This window comes from Chrysochloris asiatica, unplaced genomic scaffold (assembly GCF_000296735.1).
Source record: "Chrysochloris asiatica unplaced genomic scaffold, ChrAsi1.0 scaffold00078, whole genome shotgun sequence".
Lineage (NCBI taxonomy): Eukaryota > Metazoa > Chordata > Mammalia > Afrosoricida > Chrysochloridae > Chrysochloris > Chrysochloris asiatica.
The window spans coordinates 2,501,896-2,528,536 of record NW_006408596.1 but is presented as its reverse complement, the minus strand read 5'-3'; the positions used below and the strand labels follow the sequence as shown (position 1 = coordinate 2,528,536).

At 38.1% G+C, this 26,641-nt stretch overlaps 1 protein-coding gene across 1 annotated transcript; it reads right to left on the bottom strand.

Annotated features, from left to right (window-relative positions):
* Positions 1–1,415: 1,415 nt before the first annotated feature.
* Positions 1,416–22,775, bottom strand: RSRC2 (arginine/serine-rich coiled-coil 2). Its single transcript, XM_006865486.1, has 12 exons — positions 22,755–22,775; positions 21,841–21,952; positions 21,631–21,740; positions 18,311–18,467; positions 15,645–15,688; positions 12,847–13,034; positions 11,488–11,661; positions 9,629–9,751; positions 5,988–6,067; positions 2,985–3,217; positions 2,489–2,578; positions 1,416–1,595 (listed from the first exon to the last, which is right to left on the bottom strand). The coding sequence occupies exons 1-12, from the start codon at positions 22,773–22,775 to the stop codon at positions 1,416–1,418; spliced, it is 1,512 nt and encodes a 503-aa protein (XP_006865548.1).
* Positions 22,776–26,641: the final 3,866 nt, after the last annotated feature.

Sequence of the window (26,641 nt, the reverse complement as noted above, 5' to 3'; positions counted from 1 at the left end):
TACTGTTAACTGATGGTACATGGAGGGGATTATAATCAGTGTAATAAAACAAAGTATATGATTTGTTGAATGTAAAACTGATGATATGCCCGGTAAACTTGCACACAATCTACAATAAAAACCTTAAAAAAATAAAAAGTCCAGGTTGAATTTTTTGATGTGTTGTACTACGTAATTAATTACCTTTATTTAACACTAATTTAGCTACCAGAAAAATTAAGTAGCTTGTGTTGTTTCTACTGGACAATGCTAATTTAGAACATAGGAAACTATAACCATTCAACCCCTAAAATATTCTCAAATCATAGAAAGCAGTTAATGTGCAATTTTGCACCCATAGGGCCTTGCAGGTCCACAAAATATTTCAACAAAACTGATTTTAGAGCTCAACTGGAAAATAAATTTGTGCTAAGTTCAAATGAGATACACACTTATATAATTATTGTTACTTTAGGCAAGAGTATAAAAAAAGGAATTGTGAATTCCTGTCTTAATAGTAACTCTGAGAAGATTTAATTGATTCAATTTAGTGATGATGTAATTTTCCAGTTTTAGAATAGTTTGTTACACTGGAGAATGATAGGATGAGCAAAGGGCATACAAGGACTTGCTATAATATAAAGCACTTTATTAAAATAAAAGTGCTTACATCCCTTTAATGCATTTATGTATTTGTATTTCTTGAGCACAATACACAGAATCTGTCACTTATAATGTAACAGTATTTTAGCAGCTTCCTTTGTTTGTTCTTCAGACCTTTGTACATTTTGATCACTATGGCATTGCAAATAGCATAATTAAATGGAGGGAATGGGGCAAGACTTCTAGTCAGTACTTTCTAATAGAAATTCCAAAATGCTACAGAAATCATATAGTCAATTCACAAATAAGAATTAAAGGTAATTTAAATTAACACCATTTTTGAGAAAACCATTTTTATTATTCTTTCTATCCAGCTTATTTATGCTGGACTATGTACCAAATGGCCAGATCATCTAAAGAACAACTACATAACATTGCTTTAATGTTTCCAGAGATGAAAAGAACTGTACAAGGGTAAGTACAAAAGTACACAAGACAGCGGACACGGGAATCCCATGGATGAGATTTTGATCCCACCTGCAGCTTGTATATATCTGAAAAGTAGAATTCATGAACTCAAAAATATTGTCCTTCTATAGTTCTGTCAAGTTGAATGAAGTGGGTTTAACCTGATTACAACACTAACACCAGTATCACTGATCTGATATTTACAGAAAAAAAAAAAAAAAAAAAAAAAAATCATAGTTTTTCAATAAATTAAAAGTCAATGCAACACCCATGCAAGCTAGAATGCTAGCTGTTTGGTGAACAAGGACCTGACATCAGAACAAGAGCAGTCTATAAAGTCCCAAAATGTACAAGTATGATCTTTTTCAAACTGCATCCATTCCTCGCATTGAAGATGTGAAACCCAACCCCATTCCTCTTTGCGTGTGGGTTTGTGATCTTGCCATTTCATACTGAGCATCAAGATTCCTAAATACTTCTTCCTGTTGCTTCAAAGTCTTGTAACTTTCTTCATCAACTGAACTACAACCAGCTTCATCTTCACTCTAAATATCAGATAGAAAAAAAAATAATCAAAATGAAGATTTTAGAGGAGAATAAAACCACTTTACCACCTAACAATATTGTTAAAATGACATCTGGATTCCTATTTGACCTCAATTATTAAGTGTCCACTGATTCGGTCATGAAGCACCTGTAGTATGCAGGGCAGAGTTCTAACTAGGTAGTGGACAGGGCAGGATGTTCTAAAAAGTCCTCTATATTGTAGTAGGAGGGGCACAAAACACAAAATTATACATGTCAGAGGTAATGCCATAAATAAAAACAGAGAATGGGGACGGAGTAATCCCGGGGTAGGGATGCCAGAAAGAGGAAGGTGGGAGAGAACTCTATAAGGTTGGCATTTTAAGTGAGATCTAGGTTATGTCTGCTAGGCAAACAACAGAACTATGAATATTCCAAAGGGGGAAATTCAAATATCCTTTGACAAGAGGAACAACAAGTTTAGTGCTTTGTTTATTGTACTATAAAAGGAGCACTTCATTTAGACCAAGTGTCCTTTCAATGTAAACAAACCCCTAAAACAATAACCTAGGTCTAAACATTCACAGACCTTTGTGGGTGGGAAAAACTTAAATCAAATTAGTGTCTATACATCTACATACTAAGTACACTACATGTTCAAACAGAAAAACGATATGAAAGCAAATTCATTAAGTCCTTTTGACTAAGTTTCATCTAAAATTGAACAAATGTACCTAAGAACAATTTATTATCATGTACCAGTGAATACAGGTTTTTAGTTAATTTCTGTGCCACTGAAGGTGAACCCATCAACAGAAAAGCACCATAAAGTACTGAATTGACAAACCACTAAAATGCATTTAATCTGAGCACTAATGCTACCTTGGGAAAAAATGTTGCTTAATAAACTTACCTTAATACCCATTAATTTCCTAAATTTGACATTTTGGTCCTTGTTACCAAAATTCAGTTTTTCCCAAATTTCAGCAGACTGAGATTTGTCCTGTTAAGAAATAGGAAACCTTATAACGTGTGTATAACACATTTTATTATAACAATAGCACTTATGACATTCTAAATAGAGCCTAAAATTGGTATAATAAATCAAAGAAATATAATAAAAGCAAGCACGTCATACAACCAGGTAAGCAAAGTACTTCTTTTCCATCTACAATCCCAACCCCACAACCATTAAGCCCATTCTGCCACATAGCTATCATAGTACAGGGTTTAGAAGACTGTGAGCTCTTTTTCCTGATGAGGAGCCGTTCGTGGCCCATTTCCCTATAGCACCACCAGGGATCCTTCTGCCTATCTATGGGGTAGGGCAATATTTTCTTTGAAGCTTGATTTAGATCTCACGTTATGTTTCCACAGTGTTATTGAGAGGAAAATAAAGAAAAACTCACCCCTTCTTTCTTGCCTTGCCAAAGCATTTTCCTCTTTTTCTCTTGTTCTGCAAACTTCATTGGATTCACAGCTGCTGGGTTATAATAGCTAGGCACAGCAATTCCGGTCTCTGCTAACGCTTTAGCTTGCAGGGCTGCCATTTGAGCCGCCATAGCTATCTGAGGAGTCACTTGTGTGCCTGATGCCAACAGGGCAGCAACATTGAGAACAGAACCTCCGGTAGCTGCAGCTGCTGAAGAGACAGATGTATGGCGATTAACACACCCTCTCCCAACTGACAGTAGAAAATGCATACATACAAACCAACTATATGGCATGTAATAAGCAGCAGCAGCAGCAGCAGAATTCAAAGATGAAAAAAAAAAACTAGCAGCCATGCCAGGGGTTTCCATGGACAAGTGGCTGACTCATGAGCTCACTCTTGTACTTTTCAAAGGAGGAAAAAAATTGTTTATTAGGTCTAGGATTTCATTGAGCATTAGGATTATGATCTGAACTAGAGTTAATGTGGTATGGCACTCTAGGGTAACCACAGGGCTGCTAAGCCCAAGGTTAGCGGTTCTAACCTATCAATTGCTCCTTGGAAACCCATCAGTACTGCTGTGTGAGACCTTAAGGTCAGCAGTTCGAAACTACCTTCTGTTCTGCGGGAGAAAGATGAGGCTTTCTGCTCTCCGTAAAGATTTACAGCCTAGGAAACCCTGTACAGGGTCGCTATGGGTCGGAACCGACTCGACGGCACATAACAACAACAACAACTGCTGTGTGAGAACTGACAGCACTTAACAGTAAGGTTAATGTTAGGGTTGGTCTAGGGTTAGGAGTAAAGATTGGTAGTTTTAGGGTTACAGTCTCTTATTTTTATAACTTTGTTATTGCAAATTTCTATCTTTGCTTCCCTATTTTCAGTCTTCCAGCTTTGTTTTACTTTGCATACTTCTAAATCTGGGTTCTAGGCGCTACTGTCATGTATTAGTCTTAGAAGGTTTTCTGCTGTTGGTTCTCTGTCCAAGAATTCCCTTTTGTTACTTGTTTTTTTTTAATTAAATGTTATTTTGGATTGAGTAAAAGTTTACAGGGCACATCATCAGCTTCACATTCAACCATTCATATAGCTTGTTTCATTACAAGGATTATTATCCCCTCCATATATCACCAGTTAACAGTGTTTCTCTCTATCCTCTTTAGCTTTTTTTTTTTTTGGGGGGGGAGTTATTTCTTTTTTAAGAATGGCCTTGTTTTTGTAATTTCTTTTGTTTATCTGGAAATGGCCTAATTTCACCATCATATTTGACTGCCAATTTTTCTGGCTGCATGACTTGGCTGGCAATTTTTTTCTTTTGTGTTGTCTATGTTAACCCATTGTTTTCTTGCCTGCATGGTTTCTGCTAAGATCTCACTGCTTAGCCTTATTAGTTCTCCTTTATAGGCAATTTTTTTCTTTTTCCTCAGTTTTCCTTGTCTTTGACTTAATAAATCTTGGTTATTTACTTCCTAGATGGCTATCATCTAAGTTTCTAATTGCCTTTTCTGTACAGATTACAATTTTTAATTTATTTTGTTAGTTTGTTCTTATAATATCTTCCTAAATTATTCCTTGCTTTGATTGGTCATTTGTTTGAGACACTCATTTTAGTTTCTTCTTCATGTAACATTAAGTTGTCTGCCTTCCCTGAGCCAGTGTGGTAACGTGTCTGTTACTTGATGATTACATATGTTGGTTTGTTCTCAGGTACTCACTACCTGTCTTCTACTGGGTATGATAAACTACGTGACCACCACGTGTAGCGAAGTTAAGATAGGTTCAGGGACCCCAGGCAGAGACTGTACAGCAAGGGGTACCAGTGGCTGCTGTGTTGGTGATGACAGGAATGGCCATGCCTCAGTTACCAGGAGGACAAGCAAACAAGGGTGGACTGCACCTCCCTTTGTCTCCTACTTGGAGTTAGCTACTATATGTATTAGCAGTGCTTGCCAAAGCTCAAGCTGGCTATGCTGCTGCAAGCCAGCTCACAGCCTGCCTACTTTTTTGTTTTTTCTTTCATTGTTCCTGGTTCAGTTTCTTTTTCCAGTTAACATTCAGTCCATCTCTCTCTGTCCTATCTTCTGAAGCTCAGTGTTCCAGGACCCCCATCTGTAACCATGCCTTTGTTGCACAGGATCTGCTCAATGCATCCGCCTACTCCAACATCTTGCCCTAAACTCCACTCATATACTTTCAGATTATATTATTTTAACACTGCAGAGTTTAAGAATAAGAAAAAAATAAATAAAAATTCCATTTTGATTAGTGAGTACTGCATGTATCAGGGGTTCTACTTGCTGTGTTTTATTTTACTGAGTTCAGAGAGCTTATTACTGAGTGCTACATTATTTGTTTTTAAGCTGGGAGACCTGTAACTCTGATATTTAACCATATATATTTCGAAACTACCAGTGGTTCTGTGGGAGAAAAATGAGGTGTTCTGTTCCCGTATAAGATTTACAGCCTCGGAAACCCTGTGCAGGGTCGCTATGATCCGGAACGGACTCCACGGCACTTAACAACTATATATATATATATATATACTTAAAAACATTATATTAAGTTATCTACAAAAGATTACATATTAAGTACAAAACGGTAGTTTGAACGTTTCCATGTCCAAAGCAGTCCAGATTCATTCCATATGAACATCAAGTTTGCGTATCGTTTAAAAACTTGACTTAATATGCCATTTACTGTTTATTCACTGACCTTAAGATAATCTATCTCTAAAGTCACCACTAAAAGACATTTGCAGTAAAAGCTAAAGTACATCATGAAAAGTAGTGTCATCTTTTGCTCATTAAAAAAATATAAACTATCTGTAGATCAAGTTTGAAACATGCATTGAGATTTTATGAAGCTGGAAAGCAACTAAAAATGTTTACAATTGATTTTCTTCCTATTCGTTTTCTGCACTTTTCAAGTTTTCTTTGAAGAATATTTTATTTTCACAACAAAGAAAATAATCCAATACCTGCAGCTATTTCTTGTTGTTTTTGTTTTTCAACCATTTCCTTTTCTCGTTGTTCTTGCAACTTCTTTGCCCTTTCCAACCTGCCAATAACAATTTATTAAGTGTAAGATGACAAGCAGTATATATATTTCTGTATTACTCTATAAATAAACAAAAGCTCACCATACCCTAAAATTGACACCCACAGATGGGTAAAGAAATCAACGTTCTTAAGATGGTATCCAGTCATAGTTAAAGAATATTTCAATATCACTATTAAATAGTTAAACCACAATTGTTTTACATGCAGTTTCTAAAATCACTAAAAATTAACACCAACTTAATCAGCAAAAAATTAAATATTCAAAACAATATATTGAGAAAACCTTGGTTTACTAACATGAAAAAAAATTAAGTTTACAGAATGACATAAATGCTTTTTAGAGGGAAAACTGAACCAGAATGAGGCCAGTCAAAATATCCAGATAATGATTTTTTCACTAAACCTTTCTTTTTCAAATTCATACAGCAGACAGAATGGAAAGGAAGGGAAATAACCCCGCACATTATGAAACTACTTTTAGAAACTCTAGAAATGGGTTAAAAAGAAACTATAGTATGAAAATACATATCCATCCAAATAAAAGTAAATACATCTCTGCAAGTACTAATTTAACTAATCGATATGGCAAACTAAATTTTCTGTCAAGTCAGTTACCAGTTGCCTTAAGTCAACTTCAACTCAAGGCTATGTCATATAAACAGAGAATTGTACTCCCAAAGATTTTCAAGGCTGTGACTTTTTGCAAAGTATTATCTCCAGATATTTCTTTAAAAACACTGCCTCTGGGGTGGGTTCAAACTACCAACCCTTTTGTTTAATAGTTGAATGCTTTAAGCATGTGCACCACCTGGGGGCCGAGGGTGTTTGTGTTGTCAAGTCTTTATTTACATTCTATACAGTAAGTAACAATAACTTTGTAATTAGATAACAGAAACTCCCATTCTTCAAAAGGTGCTTCTATGATTCAAGGATCTTAACATATGCCATCTCTCTTTAAGGTGGTATATAAAAAAGGGTGAACTGTGTAATAAAATACAGTGGTATGAATTGAAATTTAACAATTGGTGGCATAAAATATAACAATTTGTAGTATATTCTCTCTTATAAACCAAGGTATCTCCCCCTAAGGTAAGCACTGGACTACGGACCACAATGTCTGCAATTTGAGCCTGCCAGCTCCTCAGTCAGAAGTCAATGAGGCTTTCTGTTCCCAGAGAATATTTAATGCCTCGGAAGAGTACAAATACACTCCACAGCACTTAACAACAGAGCACACGTGCAGTAAAGGTACAATATAGGTAGGATACTGCCTTCGGCAACAAAAGTTTCTAATTAAGGCAAAATTACAATGTGTTCACTGATGCAAATGAATGCTATCAACAGCTTCAACACAATAATCAATTTCAAATATTAAAATAGATTTACACTATACTCAAGTCCTGGTGTCTTGCTGTGGGTTAATGCGTTAGACTGCAAAGTTGGTTTTAACTGCAAGGTTTATGGTTCAAGCTCACCAGTCGGTCCTCGGAAGCCCTAGTCCGAGTAGCTATGGGTTGGAACTGACTGGACAGCATTTAACAAGAGTAAATAAGTATACTTTGGAGCTTAAAAAATTCTGACAACAGTTAACAGACAATTAAATATAAACTAGTTCAGGTTTCCTAATAAATTATTTCCTAGCTTTTAAAATTTGTTTCAGAAAGAAAAGCGGCTACTGCTTATTGTATTAAAAGGGCCACTTCTGTTAGGTACCATGAGTCAATTTCAACTCTGAGAGATCTCATGTGTACATATAACATTTGTTTGGGCCCATTGCTGTAGCATGGTAGTCAATTCATTCCATTCAAAGTCTTTCATTTTTCACTACCCTGTATTTTAAAGCCAGTATAATGTCCTTCTCCAAGGACTGTTCCCTCCTAATAACACATTCAAGGTACCTGTGATGAAGTCTCACCATCCTTACATTTAAGGAGCATTTACCCTGTACTTCTTGAACAGATTTGCTCGTTTGTTTTTAACCTGACACACCATGAAATGTTCAATATTCTTTACCAACATCATAATTAAAATACATTCACTCTTTGGTCTTCTTTGTTCATAAGCCCGAACATGGTTAGGGCAGGCGCATCTTTGTGTTGAAAGTTTTATTTTTGCTCTGTAACATTTTAAAGAAGCCTTTAACAGCCGACATGCCCAATGCAAAACACTGTTTCAGATGCCTTTAACTGATACTTCCATTGACACTTAAGTGCAGAATTCAAGCAAGATTGACAGTTTCAATCTTTTCTCCCTGTATTGGTTATTGGTACAGTTGTGAGGGGTTTTTATTTTGTTTGAGTTGTAAGACTGCATTCTTTGATCTTTAAGAATCAGTGCTTGAGGTCCTCTTCATTTTCATCAAGCAAAATTGTGTCATTTGCATATTGCAGTTTGTTAATGAGTCTTCCTCCAATTCTGATTCTGTTTCTTTCCACATAGTTCAACTTCTAGGACAATTTTCTCAGCATACATAAATGTAAATAAGGTGAATGGATATAACCAGACACCCCCTACCCCTGATTTTAAACCATGTATTATTCCCTTGTTTTGTTCAAACAACTGCCTCTTGGTCTAGGTACAGGTTCTGCATGATGAGCCAATTAAATGTTGAAAAGGTCACTGTGGGTTTGGAATTAACACCATTCACTCAGGTGAATGGAATGAAGGAGGGGTTGCGCTCACACCTTTGCTGCTGCTGTTCAGGTGGAGTTTCTGCCACGCTGGCGTCACAGGGGGACAGCAGCACATCAGGTAACATTGTGATAACTCTATTTTTTAATAAAAAGAGTAAATAAATAAAAATATAAACTCATTTTGTAAAGGAAAAAAAAAAAATCCAGAGTGTAACTTTCAGAATAAAGGCAACGTGTGAACAAGCACTTGGGGGTTATTGTACTTCTTACCTCCCCATACATGGTACTTCTTGGAAGAGTTTTGCGGATTTCAGTTAGCCCTGTTGTACGTGGGTTCCACAAACACATATCTTTGAATCGTTAAAAAATTTAAAAAATTACAATGTTCTCCCTGTTATCAGAAGTAAAATTTATAAGATCATTTAAATAAATTGGATTCAAATGATGTAAACCTCTCATTTGTCACCTTCAAAGTAACAACTACTGACAGAATTGTACTTTAGTATTGCTGAAGGTAGTTTGTGTTACTGAGAAACAGAATTTTTAGTGGCAAAATTAAGAGTTACATGAACCAAATTTAAACCTCAAAGTTTCATTAAAAATTAAGATACTTAAAAAAAAAAAACACAAAAAAAAACCCACAACTTTTTTTTTTGTTTGTTTGAGAGAATATATTTTCTTAGGGGTAAAAACTCCATGAATAAAAAACAGGAACTACCGCTGACATCTCAATCTTTCCAGTTATTTTAACAAGTGAAAATTTAAGATGAGAATTAATAACCACTTACAAAGCATTACGTCAAAGATATTATAATACCTATGGCTAGATGGAATTGCCTCTTATTTATATTATCTAAGTAAAAGAATTAATATAACCCATGTTAGTTCTGAAGGGGAAAAACATCACTAAGTAAATCCACACATACCTCCTGGCTAGAGCTTCTTGTGCATCCATTGCTGTGTTTCTGCCTCTAAAGGGAGGGGGACTAGGAGTTCGGCTTAAACTTCTACTAAATCTTCTTGGCTTCTCAATTCTCTTCTTTCTATCTCTGTGTAAAAAAACACCCAAAACATTATTTCACATGTCATTATGGCCAAGCAACAAGAGTTACACACATAACAACAAGAATTGTTATGGGTGGGATCCAACTTGAAGGCACCTAACAAGTATGGTGCTGTAGGTTCTTTCAGCACTGGACTGTGAACCACAAAGTCATCACCTTCAAACTTACCAGCGGCTCCTCAGAAACCTTATACAGGGTCACTGTGAGTTGGAACCTGCTCAAAGGTACGTTAACTACAATCAAAATAAGTAAAAAAAAAAAGTATTAATCACCAAAAAAATTTTAGCAAAAAAAAATTTGAATACCTCATTTAATTTAGATCTACTAGCCTAGATTTCAAATTCGTAAACTAGTACAAATCGAACCCACTAAAAAGTGATTTGTTAAGTGCTGCTGAGTAGCTTCTGACTCATAGTGACCCTATATATGGTTTCTAAGGAGCAGTTGGTTTTGAACATTGTGGTTAGTTCAGTGCTTACCCTACAATGCCACATCAGGACTTCATTAGCTGCTTTAAGAAGGCTCAAATAAACCATTATAAGGAGAAATTTTTTTATTCCTTTTCTATATTGCAATCTTTTTATAGGCTATTCCACTGAAACGGCAATAGTGAATGAACATTAACATTAGTGTATGTGACTACCTATGATCTACTATCACTTGAATGGAGAAAAAAACCATTTCTAAAACAATTTAATCATGAAGGACTTTCTTACTCTTTATTGTACTTTTCTCAACAAATTATCAATCTCTCTAAACCTTATGGATTTCTATCACAAGATTGCTTTGAGGACTTGGTAAATTATTTACATGTGAAAAGAGTTTTGGCAAAATCTGTATATAGCCAATACAGTAGGCAAATAGTATTAGCTATTTATACCTGTGGAGTCCCGGTTTAGAATAAGCATTGGACTTGCTAACTGCAAGGTCTGTGGTTCAAACCTATCAACTGTTCCTCAGAAATCCTACACAAGGCTGTTGAGTTGACAGTGACTTAACAGCACCTAACACTTGTACCTGTTACTTCACAGAAATTAATGATCAAATAAGATTATGAGAATACCCTATCTACCTATCTAACCTACCTACACACAAGTTTTTGTTTTTAAGTGCCATTGAGATGGTTCTGACCCATAGCTAGCCTGTATAGGGTTTCCAAGGAGTGGCTGGAGAGCCTGAACCGCCAACCCCACGGTTCAAACTGACCTTGCAGTCCAGTGAATTAAACTACAGCGCCACACCAGGAAACCCAACAGGTTGTTAAAAGGTGTAAAACTGGTTCCAACTCATAGCGACCCTGTATAAGGTTGTGAAGCAGTGGCTGGTGGGTTTGAACTGACACCTGTGGTTAACTGCTCACTACTTATCCTACAGCACACCACACCAGGATTCTATACACATGCATATGATGAGTATGTATCTATGCTGCTGTTAAGTGTTTTTGAGTTGGTGCTGACCCACAGCGACCCTTTATAGGGTTTCCAAGGAGCGGCTGATGAGCTTGAACCACTGACTCTGTGGTTCAAACGACTTCACAGTCCAGGGCATTAGCCCACAGCGCCACACCAGGACTCCTAGCTATAGATCAGAAAGTTTAGAGAAGCACACAGATCCTGCGAGGGGCTGATTCCTAGCACACAGCTGGCACAAAGAGCATCTACATATTCAAGAGGAGTTTCACAGACATTGTGTCCGTTTTGTTGAGGAGGATGAGCACCTACCGACTTCTACTCCTTGTCCTGCTTCTGCTTCTACTCCTATGCCGGTGTCTTGATCTGGAGCGGGAGCGAGATCTGATCCGCCGTTTTCTTTCCCTGCTTCTGGACCGTGACTTCTTCCTCTCTCTGCTTCTGGACCGTGACTTCTTCCTTTCCCTGCTTCGACTACGATGCCGTCTGAAATGAAAAGCGCTCAAATTTATAGTTCGAGCCTTTTCCATTCCAGTTGTATACAGTATGAATTCGTTATCTGTATGCCACCAAAACAGCAAATTAACCTCTGTAGTTTATGGGGCTGTTACTTTTGCGAGCCACTGAGTCACACCTGACTCACAGTGACCCTATGGGACAGAGTAAAACTGACCAGGAGTTTTTCCTAGGCTGGTGGGGAATCAAAAGCACGTGAGCACAAGGTTAGAGTGAACCATGAGGTCGGTGGATCAAATCCACCAAGGCACTCCTGGAAAATTCTATATGGAGTTGCTATGACTTGGAACAAACTCAACTACACAGTAACACCAGTTAATTTGGAATACTTAGTGGATGTGAAATGTCAACCTTCAGTTAGCAGTTGAGTGCTTAACTAGTACACTACACCAGAGCTCGTTGAAGAAAGGACAACAGATATTTTTAAAAGAATGCGGCTTTCATTCTTGCTTGATGATGGCTCCATGGGATCATCAGAGCTGTAACATGTAAAAAATTTCTAATCCATCCCATTATAATTGTTTTACCAGTCTAAGATGTGATTTACCAATTGTATTTATAAGTAATAACAGTATTAACTTCCTGTTACTGGAAAATGTTGATCAACATATGAAGGGCGCATCAAAAAATTATGGAAAATCAGAAAATAAAAGAATGCTCTCAAGAAATTTTGAAGCCCCTTTGTATTCTCCAAATACATTAAACACTGGTGTCTTGAAAAAGAAATAAAAGCTCTTCAAGTGCTAAAATCTTACCTGTACAAGAAGATTAAACACATTCTAACAACATCACTATTGCTACAAGTCAAACTACATGAAGATATAAGGATTCTATTGACGTAAACTATCAAATTAATTCATGTATCATATATTCACCCAAAGACACAAAAACCAACCCACAGTTTAAACAATTATAGTCACTAATTGAGTATTAAGCATAATTACCCTTATCCTTCAGTCTTTACACTTATCCAGAAAACAAAGCCCAAAAGTTTTCTTTCATTCGTTAGTGGATGCCAGTAGGCAAAGACAGTGGACAAGTAAGCAGCAATACCTATTATATTTAATTAAGACAGTTTGGGTACTAACTGGATTAAGGACATTTATATAATTTACAGCTCACAAGTACTAAGTTAATGAAAACCAAAGAACCTACCTTTCACGGGACCTAGATCTTGAGTGACTTCTGCCTCTAGATGACTTTCTTTCTTTGCGCTTGTGTCTGTCCTCACCATTTTCAGATGAATTCAGTCGTTCCCTTCCTTTGTCAGAATATTCTTTATCATTATGCTCTTCAGACTTGTGTTTCTTAGAGGATTTATCTTTGGGTTCATGTCTTCTTGCCTGTTTTAAGAAGAAGTTGGTTCTTTCAGGAAAATAGTGCGACAAAGAGAGTTAGTATGGGTAACAGTAGACAAAAATGTTGTGATGCAACATTAGTAACCTTAGGAGTGTGTGGTTCAAGTAAAAAAATTAAAAAAATAAAAAAAGATCTAGTTTCACATCACCCAAATGTTGCAGATGTAATATTTTTAATTTCAATGTTTCCTTTATAACCCTCCCCAAAATACTATTTTCAATATGACAATAAAGAACAACAAATAATTTTCAAGGTTGCAATAATACTGAAAGAATACTGACATCAGAATAAAAACTGATGTTTCCTTTAAAAGAACAAGTATACAGACATGTATCCAGACTTTCAAGTTTTGCAATAAATCTTTTAGCAAAATAGACCGTGGAAATATACCAATTTCTAAATCCAGAGTATGTATGATTTTAAGTTTAAAACGTATGGAAATAATAAAGACACAGAGAAATGCACCAGACAAAGCATTTCACAAGTAAAGCTATGTAAAATTAATCTTCCTAAGCAGTAATTTTATCTCAAGTTTCAAACTGTTTTGTGCCATGAGTGTCCATTTAGAGCTACTCCGCACACCCCCTTCTGTAGATCTACAACAGCTCTCGATTTCCCCAAAGACTAAACTGTAACGCCATCAATCACTGCGTACCGTAATATCTGAACAGATATGGGGTTCTATTTTGGCTCAGGCAGCTAGGGTAGAAAACAGTAACTAAATCTATTTTCAAACTAAGTGTAACAATTGCTCTACCATCATATAATGCTTTCAAGATAACATGGATTCCGAGACTCAGCTAACATAAATGACAGTCTCTAGCCTAACACTAAAATTAAAAAAAAATGTTTTTTAATTGCTTTGAGTGACTCAGACTAATGTGGCCCCTATACCAAAACACCTAGCCCAAACTCAATGCCACTGAGTCGATCTGACTCTAGTGATCGTATACAGGATTCTGAAAATTCTACATCTTTATAAGATCAGACAGTCTCATCCTTCTCATGGGGAGTGGCTTGTGGCTTTGAACTGCTGACTTTGCAGTTAGCAGACCAACACCTAACTTACAGGGCCACCAGAAAGTTGACGTACTAGGAAGTGCTAAAAATCTGTTTTCCACATGAACAGTTATGAAAATTGATTTTGAAGTTGACGTTTTAGAAGTATTAACTCTTTAATTCAACTTCTTTATGACTGACTCACTGAGTTGTCAAGTGAAAACACTACACAGCAGCATAGCTGAACCTTGGCCCTATGTTCTTGTGAGTCCCATGATAGGACACGTCATTTTATGGTTGCCAAAGTAGGCCACACTCTATTTCTTTCTATTCCTGAGTAACTTTTCTTGGAAACAAAAAACTTTTGGTCATTTTGGAACATGCACGATGATATAATTGAAACAGACCACAATAGTTTATTTTGCAGAAAAACATGAGATACAGCTAAGTTTTAATTTCAACGCCAGTTCTATATAAAACTGGCCCTAACGTTGCAGTGTAAAATGGCAATTGGGAAAGTGTTAAGTGGTTACCCACCAAAGGCTTTAGAGTTTATTTCAAAGCAGTTTCCCAAATTAAGATTACTCTTAACATATTAAAACAAAACACCAAAAACATTATTAAAACCCTTAACTGATTTAAGATACATTTAAGGGAAATAGGAGTTTGAATGACTAATAGTTACCTTATCATGAAGTAGGCTTATTATTTTGCTATCTGAGTCTGCAGCGTCTTCAGTTCAGTCTCTTCGCGCATTAGCACGCTGAGTATGATTTATTATAGAAATGTTATCATGTGAGCTAAACAAAATAGTCATTTTCACAAAACTCTCCTAAATTAAAAATTTAACAGAGCTTCCATTAGGGGAAGAGGAAGTCCCTGCCCACATTGTATTAAGAGACCCTTGCCCACCCCCATAAAGCTACCTTCCTCCCTTTTCTGCTACTTCTACTCTTCCTTCTCTGTTTTTTTTTTTTTCTTTTTCTTTTTCCCTTTCCTTGTCTTCTCAGGTGGGTGAGCAAGTTATCTCCTCTGCAATACAGGCGTTGTCTTTTCTTTTCTCTCAAGTTTTGCTGTCACCACCACTTTTAGCCGTCCTTCATAGAAACACTACTACTATTTGGGAAATCAAACTAGTTTACTTTAAAATAAAGAGAGAAAAAAAAAAAGGAAAAGGCTCTCATCTCTCATGAAGAAAAAGTAGCCCACTGAAATCTATGGTATTGTTACTTAAAAGATGATTGTTATTTTAAAATCCTGAGCAGTGGTCAGTCATGAGAAGACTCACGACCTCAGATTAATGGAAGCTCTGTATGACAGGCCTAAAAAACCAATTCTAGTCTTCATATGAAAATTTTATTGTGAATATTTTTATTGCATAATAAAATTAAGTTTCTGATTGTACTTTCCATACAAACAACTATCTTCTTGAAAAGAAAAAAAGATGAATCATGCTTATTTTATAACCCAATAAACCATTTAAAATCTCAAGTTTTGGTACTTACCTTAACAATACCATATAGTTCACACAAATATTTCTACCAGATACTTTACAAGTATTTTAAAGTACCTATTCACTACAAAGCATTAATTACCTCTTTGCTTCTGCTCCGGCTCCTGTGTTTTCTTCCTTCATTTTCTGTAAATACAGAAGAGATCACTATAAGCAAAGATAAAGGAAATCATCTTCATAAACCTATTCCAATAAATGTGTTGCTTATTGTCTGTTTGGACAATATGTGACAGCGTATCATGAGTTCATGGGGAAAGTTATGGGGAAAAAAAAAAAAGGGGTCGGGGCGATGCGAGGGAGAAGCAGCTCATCAGCTGCCTACTATACTTCCCTAAAATTGTACAGACACCAAACCTAGAAGTGAACCTCGGGTGGGATACAGGCAGGCAGGCAGGTGAGGTCAAGCACACACTGCTTCCTCTTCCTGCAGCCAGTTCCTGTAGTCTTTACCAGCAGCTTCTGCAGGAGGATGAGTACAACTGGAAGCAGATGCCCAGAGTTTTAATATGGTGCGCACACGAGTCCAAATCACTATATCTTGTGGACATTAACTGATATATATCTGCATGTCTAAAAATAATAATCTCCACACCACTTTTGTTTAACTACAGACTCTAATGTACAATAACAAAATTTTTGGTTGGTAATGGTTGGAATATTTTACCATACATATATGAAACTAATGAGCAGCAATCTTAGTAATCTAGAATCTAATCAACAAGCAGTAAGCAAAAATATTCCCTAAGGAATCAAAAGAGATGATATATTAGAGTCACAGATTTCCTAGGGTTTTACAGTAAATTCTGATTAGTCTGTTTTTCCATAGCAAATTTAACAAGGGGCTTATCGTTGTTAAGTGCTGTTGAGCTGGTTCCAACTCATCATGATCCTGTATTGGGTTTTGCAGGAGTGGCTTTTGTGTCTGAACTGCCGATGTTGCAGTTCAAACTGACCTTGTGGTTTAGTGTTTATCCTACAGTGTCACATCAGGACTCCAGAAGCTTAATACAAAGCAACAAAAACTGAAATAATGTACAAGAAATCAAAAAGGTTGGATTTTATTTAGTATGCTATAAAAGTAGTTAAGTAGTTATGACAAATGGCCATTCAAAAATAGTTATAACAACATTGTAAATTATCATACACAGGATGTCCCAAGGTTATGAACAACATCTGTTTTTAATTAGCCAGGGCTTCAAATTGGTTCTGTTCAGTGAAATAATGGATATGAGGGTAGAAGAGATACCAGAACAAACCCCAAATTTTAAAGTTACAAGTGAACTAGAAAAATAAGTTGAACAGGAAAAATTACAGATTGAAACCTTGCTAGAAAGTTTCTCTTCCTTTTACAGATCAATTAGGGTTTCCGAGGCTACAAATCTTTACAGAAGCAGAAAGCCTCATCTTTCTCCCGTGGAACAGTTGTTATTTTCGAACTGCTGACCTTAAGGTTTGCATCCTGATTCTTAACCACTACCCTACCAGAGCTCCTTGATACATAGTCACCAAATACACATATTTTTGAATTTTTTTTTGTAAATTGAGATCATCAATTTCACCTTCAACAAATCATACGTGTTGTTTCATCTCTATGATTGTAATTCCCTCCACGCAACAAGTTTTGCCATTTCCTCCTTGTGGGTCTGCTTTCTGTTCCGCCCTTCTTCCAATCCCATCTCAACTTTGTTCTTAGATCTTGAATGACCATTCCATGGTGAGCATTTCTTAGTACTTCCCACTATACACCTAACCAATGCTTGGTTGAAAAATTGGGTCACAAGGGTGAGTGCAGTTCCAAACCTTAAGGGTAGGCAAGGGCCATATTCTCAGGTTACTCTAATCTCCTTCTTACTAGTAAATACGGGTCTGTTTTGAACGCTGTTCCACATTTTCTCCTACTCTACCTGGGACCTTCTAATGTGATCCCTCCCTTTCAGAGCAGTTGAAAGCAGCAGCTGGGCACCATCTAGCTCTTCTGGTTTCAGAGTCATGGTGACCAATGCTCACATGTTCCACTGATGCACTGGACAAGTTGATTCCAAGCATTTCCACATTTTCATCACACTTCTTTCTTCTGCACACAGAGACTAATTTGTTGTACATAAGTGCCATTGAGTCAGTTCTGGCTCACAGTAATAATCCTGAATAAGGTTCACGGAACTTTGGTGGGCTCCAACCGTGAATCTTGTGGTTCATAGTCATGTGGAACCACTGCTCTCCCTGGAGTTTGAGTGGCATGAAGCAGAGCTGTTCCACTCAAAAATGGCAGTCAAATGTGTTGTCTCTCTCCTAGTGGTGTCAATAATCCAACCATACACATCAGGCTTCTGAAAGGGCGAACTATGCTTCTTCCAGTTTCCTACCCTAAGGCTTGTCATCAGTCTGGTTCCATCTTTTGTTTTAAATAAATTTAGGTGAATATGGAGCATATGGAATCACCAATCTGTTGTCTCAGAAACACTACTATCTAGACTACATTAAAATTTAATAGTAACTGACCCCAACTTCAAGAACATATAATAAACTGCATGTTTCACATACTTCTTCCTCTACATGAATTGGGAGTCCCGGTGTGGCACTGTGCGATAAAGCACTGGACCACAAGGTCAGTGGTTCAAATTTAAATTTACTAACCACTCCTTGGAACCCTATATACAGGGTTGCTATGAGTTGGACCTGGAAGGCACTTAACAACAATTATATTAAATATAACAAATGATGCTAATTATCGTTTACAACAACACATACCTGACTTTCGTTTTCTTTCTCTTGACCTTGATCGTGATCTTGAATAATGCTGCTTTGAGGTTCTAGGAGAAACAGATACATCCGACTGCTCTTTTTTCTTATCTCTATCTGGGGACGTCTTTTCTGGGACTAGTCCATCTCGTTCTGTGTCACTAGCCTGAAAAGTGTTAAAAGGAAAGTTATTAAAAAAATTTAAACTACATTTCAAATTTAAGGGGAGAATGTGAGAAGATGGTCATCATCCTTGAGTTAAAAAAGAACTATCTATGTACTCAGACTAATGTGTCTTGAGATTTTAATCAAGATCTTTAATAACTGTTAAAAAAAACTGGATGGGTAAGCACTCTTAAGTATTTCCAATACAAATTGAGAAGACAGCTCCTTTACGGATTATCTTTAGCTGACTTTGCAATGTTGTTGTTGTCGAGTCACCTCCAAACCACAGCAATCCTCCTAGCTGCTGGTGAGCTCTAACTGCCAACCTTTCAGTCCAGCACATTAACCCACAGCCCCACAATCCCTTTATTTTAAAGTTGTTGTTAAATTCTATCGAGTTGGTTCTGACTCATAGTAATCCTGTATAGCGTTTCCAAGGAGCAGCTGTGTTGAGTTTCAACCATTTACCTTGTGGTTCAAATGGACCCTGGAGTCCAGGGCTTTGTTCCACAGCGACCACAGGAGCAAACATTAAAAAAGGTATTTTTAATGAATTGTTATGAGGTTTGGTGGTGTATGATTGCTAAACGTAAGACTGGGGGTTCAAACCCACCAGACGCTTCTTGGAAACCCTCTGCAGAATCGCTGTGAGCCAGAACCTACTTGAAGACAGGTAACAGGCAGTTTAAAACATAACATTTTTAAAAAGTGGAAGATAATGACTCTAAAATACTATGAGAATAAACATTTATGGCTCTGGGATACAGAAACAGTGTTTTTGCTTAAAGCACTTTAAAAATTAGAATACTCTTTTGTGGAGACCTGGTTTAGTTTAAGATTAAGTTCCTTCTTTTCCAGTTCACAGAAGATAATTTAATCTAGAATACAGGACAGAAATCAAATGTTTTAAGAATTTCAGTTAATATTTTTCCATAAAATGGATCTATTTGGCATGGCTAAACTATGTGTTTCAAACAACAGGAACACCACAAAGGGAGAAATTGATTTAGGTTGGAGTCATAAAAAAGCTTCAAACCTCATGGAGAAACTAGAATTGCAAGAATCCTCTGCATCAGATTCTGAAATTTCAGCATTATGTGGTGGAAAATGAGGGAGCTGATTACTTTGGAGGTTTGCAAGCAGTTTCTGTTCTGATAACTGTCTTCACTTTTTTTTAATATAAAAAAAGGGCTGTTTTAACAACTCAGGAGCTTTCCCGTGTGCATTAGGAAGTCAAATTTTCTAAGGGTGGATGCTTTCTGGAAACAATGTTTCAACTTAAATGTCCTGACCCTTTGAATCCCTGATTTCAACTTTCTCATTTCAGATAAGATTAAAAAACATTAGCTATTTTGCCTAAGTGGTTCCTGTACATCCTTTCATTTTTATTTTTTGTTTAATATTAATAAATGACAGTACACCACACAATTATAGGAAACTCTGATTCTCATAACTAACATTACTTTTATTCCTGTTGTCATAATCTGTAAGGACTATTTCTGACGTCTTTCATCTATAAAATGACAGACATCTCACAAACGTCCAGCACTTTTCTCAGTACTTGACAATTTTAAAAGAGAAATGAATCAAAGGGGGCACCGTCTACAGACACAGTAGTTAGAATGGAAAAATTAGCTTTCCACAGAAAAACCAGCACTTAGCCCAGGTAGTAAACCTTCTATCAATGTTTACAGGATTGCAGGCAGTGGGGAAAGCAGGCTCCATAAGTCCTAACCACATTATGACTGATAGCATAATACAGGTATCATGGAAAAAGGAAAGGAAAAAAAAAGAATATTCAAGTTTCATTTAAATTTGACTGTGGCTTTCTTTCAATTTAGTACGTATCTATATAAATAGTAAAAAAGCCAATTACAAAACTGTCTTCTAGTATTTGTTCTATCAGAAAATCACTTTTGTGTTTTTATGGAAAACCCTGAACGTACTATGGAAAACCCATGGAGACAGTATGCATTTAAAAAAAAAAATTTTTTTTTTGGGGGGGGGGCGCACAAAGAAGGTAATCATTCAATACTAGATCCTTTATCCAAGGGATCACATCTTTCTACCCAAGGAGGTACTGCAGAAACAAAAATAGTTGGTTTTACTGTTTAAAATATTTTTTAGTCCAAGTAAATGCCAATGCGCTTGACTGCAAAGTCAGTCGGAATCACAGGGTCGGTGGTTCAAGCTCACCCAGTGGATTCTAGGAAACCCGACAGAGGGTCGCGACCCACTTGCTGGCACTTAAGAACAACAAAGTAAACAATGATATCCTTTAAAGTATATTAATAGGCTTAGAACACTTCTTAAATGGAAGCACTACATCCCTTAGTTTCACAAAATTCCAAATAACCGACCAATTGTTTGAAACTGGATCAAAATAAATCCGCCTTAAAGGCGATTAGATGTGGCAGAGGGGAAAAACCCTCGAAAACCATACGACCCCTTCAAAGTCCAATTCTACCAACAGTTAGGAAGAGTAAAACTGAATAGTTCAATGTATTTCCAAATATGAGGCGCACAGTATGTTAGACAGTGGGAAGAAATGCAAAATGCTTGCATTTTTAAGAGGATTAAAAAAAATAATAAAATCATCATACACGATGCGACAAGCCCAGGATCAGGGAGCTGATACACAAGCCAGGCTTATTCAATGAGATAATTTAAGAACCGTAATTCTGATTCAGATCAACATTTAAATAAAAACAAACAAACAAACAAAAAACGACAATGATATGCTTCTCGAGACTTCAAACTCTGATTACATCACAAGCCGCTTCGGAAACCTACCATCAGGATTCGTAGTTCCAAATCCTCCTAGGAAGTAGAATTTGTCCTCCGAAAGTTTACACAAATGGGAAACTAACCAAAATTATGCAACTTTAACAATCTTAGTGAACGCGAGCAAAAAAGATAAAAACCAAACACATAGAAATATTGGAGCCTGTATTTTTCAGACTACCCCGTATTTCCTTTTCTCTCTTCTCCAGTCTCTCTCCCATCGCATCAATTCCCAAACGCCCGAGTACACTCGGCACAAAACACTAGCCCGGGTTAAGTTAGCGAAACTGGAGGAAGGCCGGTGGGCCGAAAAAACGAGGAAATTTCTGGAATTGGAAGACTTTTCTAGCGGTCCCCCACCCCCATCGGCACCGCCTTACTTCCCCCTCCCGACAGCAGGCAGCCATGATGGTGAGCACAGAAGGCGGCCGCGGCGCCATTTTGTCCAACACACTCACGGGCAACAGCTCGGGGAGCCGTTCACCTACTCCTTGGATTGTAGCAGAAAAATACCCCTGATCTTAAATTTAGATTCGTCACCTACCGCCATAGTTTAGAGTCCCGGCCGCTAAGGCGGCACCTCAACTTGCCACTTTCAACAGTACCGGCCGCCCGAAGCTCCGCCACAAAAATGACTAAATCACTCGCACCAGAGACCCGGATGGCACAAAGGCGATGAGGCCCCGCGCGTCGCATAGGATGCTGGGAGGAAAAGGGTGGAGACAAGGGTTTCTATAGCAACGTGACTTTAGGCTGTGATTGGTTGCTATTTCGAAGGGGGCGGGTAAAGCAAGAGGAGATGGCAGCGCCGAAAATGTGCTTCAGAAGGCGCACTTAGGATCTTAACGGGTGGAGTTTAGGGTGAGCCAACTTCCTGTTTCGCTTCTAAAATACTCTTGTCTACCTCCGGCCGCCGTAAGAGGGGTTGGACTAAGACATCTCCCGCCAATTTAAACCCGAGATAGAACCTAAGATTAGGAGCGGTTATAGGAGTCGGGAGCAGGGGAGGAATATTTGAGTGTTCCATTTTAGTTTCTTCAATTGGAGGTGAGAAGGGGATTGCACTGCTGTAGGCAGCGGGGGGAGGAGTGGGTTTAGCTCGAAGTATTAGCGGCTGCAGCCCAGTTTGGGGAGATTTTCCATCGAGACTTTGGCGGGAGAGATTAGTATCCAGGTGGGAGCGTTTTGGGGTGGAGGCCTAACTGACACTTTTTAAAATCTCGCTTATCTCGTTCATCTCCACGAAACAGCCAAAGTGTTCTGAAAGCGTTAATCAAATCCCGTCACTCACTTTGCTCTGAGAGTAAAATCCAATCTAGAAACCGCCGCTTCATTTTGGCCCCACCCATCTGGACCAACCTATCTTTTTCCACGTCGCTAAGGTTCAGGCCGCATTGAACTCTCCAGCCTCCCCACCTTTACACTCCTGCATCCCTGTTCCCCGTGATCTCTTCAGGGTTGGCTTCTTGTCAGACCAATATCTTCTACTTTCCGTCCTAAATACCGGTCCTTCTTCAGCGCTCATCTTCCCTCTGCCCCCATGTGAAATCGACATAGATTTGGTTTTTCCTAGGGAAGCGGCGTGACAGAAGTGATGAGCTGTGGGTGATCTTAGCCATTTCTTTAAACTTGCATCGTTGGCATTATAGGATAAGCACTTGATTGCTAACTACAAGTGCGGTTCACGCTTATCAGCCCTCGAAACCCTATACAAGGTCTCAGTGAGTCAGTGCTGAATGGGTTGTTGTGAAGATGACTGAGTAAAGCTTCAAAATTGCCTGACCTGCAAGAATCACCCAATTCTAGTCAACTATTTTCTTTTTGTCTGACCTTCCTGCAAGAATATAAACTGTATAATACCATAAATAATAAATAAAACTCAATGCCAATGACTCAGTGACCTTGTAAAGCGTTTCAAAGGCTTTACATCTTCACAGGAGCAGAAGACTTCAGCTTTCTCATATGGGACGTCTGATGGATTTGAACTGCCAACTTTGTGGTTAACCGTCTAGTGCTTATTGTACAGAGCCACAGAGCGCCTACTTTTTTCTTTTCCTTGTTGTCAACTGTATTCCCAGCTCCTAAAATAATGCCTGACACATAGTAGGCACTCAGTTAACATTTGTTCAATGAATGAATATGGCAGTCCTGGTAGATTGGTAATATTTCTCTATATGATGGATGTGGGTAGTGGAGACCCAGAGGAGTATTAATGCTAACCTGTGCTTGTCTTTGTTATCTCCCACTTCCCACCCAAACACCAGCCACTTAAAACTGTGTATTTTCTAACATATATGGTGTCTATCATTTGGTTTATACTGTCTTCTTAGTAAGAACTCTTACTCTATTTAAAACTCATACCACCTGAAATAATTCCCAACCTAAATGTTACTGCCTCTACCAATAATTATAAATTGTTGCTAAGTACCGTGGAGTCGGTTCTGACTCATAGTGACCCTACACAGGGTTTCCAAGGCTGCAAATCTTTATGGGAACAGAAAGCCTCATCTTTTTCCCACAGAACAGCTGGTAGTTTCGAACTGCTGACCTTGAGGTTAGCAGCCCAACTCATAACCACTACACTACCAGAGCTCCATTGCTGCTGCTGTGTGCCGTGGAGTCAGTTCTGACTCATAGAGACCCTGTACAGGGTTTCCGAGGTTGTAAATCTTTACGGGAGCAGAACGCCGCCTCTTTCTCTCGCGGAACGCAGCCTGATTCGTAACCACTACGCTACCCGAGCTCCTTTCTCTAAGTCTTAAATGGAGTGCTTGTAGTGAACCAAGCATGTTTCTAGTTGTGAACTTTGAAACTAAAAACCTTTACATGTAGGGACCACTTTTATTTTATAGATAAGAGACTTGAGGAACAACAGGTTTGTTACTTGCCCACAGACAATTGGCTAGCAGATGCAAAAGAACTCCAACTCAAAAATGACTCCTCTGAGCAGTACCTTTGTAACTTTTCTTTTTCTTTGAACATTTTGTTGTGCTCTAGGTGACCTGGTGTGGTTCTGTAGAATAAGCACTGGATCTCAAGGTCGGTTTGAACTGCAAGGTCATTGGTTCAAACTCACTAACCACTCCTCAGAAATCCTATACAGTTGAGTTGGAATTGACTCGATGGCACTTAGCAACCAAGGTGAAAGTTTACGTGGCAGATTAGTTTTCTCCTCAGTAGTTCAGACACAAAATTCCATGACATTTGTTTCAATCCTTTAAATGTGTCAGCACTCTGTTTCTCCCTTGTTTTCTTATTTCTATTCCTCCAGTTTCCCTGTCCCTCCTTGTTTTCTCAGCGTTGGTTTGGGCCAAGTGTTTGCCTTTTGGTCCCATAACTGATTGTTATAAGAATTATATTTGTCATGGGTGTTACTGTTTATTTTACAGTCAAGTACCTTTTTTTAAAGTTTTTATTGTGAATTGAGTGATGGTTTACATATGAATACACTGGTTTTCACTCATCATTTCATTGCAGTGGTTACAGTCTCCTCTGTGCATTGTCATTCAACAGTATTTGCTTCTATTCCCTCTGTGGTTTTGGAGGGGATGTACACAAAAACACTCAGGAATATATAAGCATTTAAATAAACAACCAAAGGGCACATGCTGTAAGGCTGCCTCCTGGCTGCCAGCACGCAGCCTTTCTCTTTCCATGGTTAGAGTCTAGAGTCCTCACCTGTTCTCTCTCTCCATGTCCTCATTCCTGCTTTCATCTCTGGTGTCGTTGCTTCTCTGGATAGGGTCCCACATTCTGCTCATGCTCTTCTACCTTGATGGTCCTAGGGTCCTTTGTTCCTGGATTTATAGTCAAGTCTCAGTGGGCTGAAAGGTGGCCTCCAGGAGTGGGGGTGGGCCATTAGTTCTTTGGGCAAATTTGTTGAGTTTTCGGTTTTCCTCGTTCTGCTTTGCTGTAGGTGAGAAGACACCAATAGTTAATCGTAGCTGGCCTCATGTGAGCATTTAATACCCCTGGTGCCTGTTATCAGGCTAGGATGCAGGGCATTATTTTTGTGAACTGTGTTTTCCAGTTGTCCTATTTTATAGCTTTTCAACACAGCGTATTTTTGCTACTGTTGTTAGGTGGGATTGAGCCGGTCCTGATTTACGCCTTTCTATAGGACACAGTAGAGCTGCCTTATAGGCTTTCCTTGGCTGCTGTCCTTAATGGAAACAGGTAGCCATCACTTTTCTTCCTGCTTCTTGTTGTGGTTGTAGGTAGAATTGGACTCATAGTAACCTATTATGACAGAGTGGAACTGCTCTGTAGGGTTTGAAGACAGGGTCGCTGTGAATCGGAATCCATTGGACCAGGTCGTTCTCCTGTGGAGCTGCTGGGTGGGTTTGAACCACCAACCTTTTGGGTTGGTAGTCTAGTATTGAACCATTGCACCAGCAGGGCTCCCCATAGTTCTAGTACTTACCATAGCAATTGGCACTATTTGGTTATTGCCCATCAGATGACCAAAAACCAAAGCACTTGCTGTGATCCTGTGAGTTGCAGTGTAGAATGGCATGCCACTGGATTTCAGAGAATGACTTTTGGAAAGCAGATTACCAGGCCATTGTTTTGATGTGTCTCTGGGTAGATTCGAACCCTCAGCCTTTGGGTTAGTAGTGAAATGCCACCCAAAGTAGCCCACACAGGATCCAGAGATTGTTTTTCATCTTAGTATTGTATTTCCATCCAAAGAACAGATAATGCGAAATATGTAAATCTTTACTGATTAAATGTTTAAGTGGTAGTGGTGGTTACGTGCTGTGGAGTCAGTTCCCACTGATAATGACCCTGCATGGAGTTTCTGAGACTGTAAATGTTAAACTGGAACAGAAAGCCTCATCCTTCTGGCGGGACTGCTGACTGAAATTCGTAGCCTGACTAGTAACCACTACGCTCTCAGAGCTTCTTAATGTTTAAGTAACTTTCCTCAAGTTACAGGTGTCTATACTAACTATTTGGCTAGTTAGAAACTAATGGATTTTTTTTTTCCTTCTCACTGTTGTATGACAATACTGTAGAAATATTAAATTAAAAAAAAAAAATTTAATCTGAGATTTACAACCCTGAGATGTCTCAAACCATCTTAAGGTGGAGCCTGTATTCTTTATTGCTCTGCTGATTAAAGATTTTATGTAAACAAAAATTTGGTAAAATGTCATGTCAGGCAAAGTGCTAGAAGTCCTGGGGTACATTGGTGCAGTCAGAATAATTTACTTGCATGGCCAAGCAAAAATGTTCTCTGATGATAATCATAGCTGTACTTTGATTAATCTTATTGGCCCAAAGTTTGTAGTGCCACAGAGAGCACAAAGATAAAGAATTCTTTGTTGAGCATGCTTTTATTAGCTCTCTGTGTGTGTATGTGTGGGTTTTTACTTCCCTAGGAAATGG

Excerpts from the sequence above, each read along its gene's own strand:
- RSRC2 (XM_006865486.1), bottom strand. The coding sequence starts at position 22,775 with ATGAGCGCTGAAGAAGGACCG. Across the intron at positions 11,662-12,846 it reads AGATCTAGGTCCCGTGAAAG|ACGGCATCGTAGTCGAAGCA; the intron begins GTAGGTTCTTTG and ends TTTTCATTTCAG. Across the intron at positions 9,752-11,487 it reads AGGACAAGGAGTAGAAGTCG|AGATAGAAAGAAGAGAATTG; the intron begins GTAGGTGCTCAT and ends TTTTTTACACAG.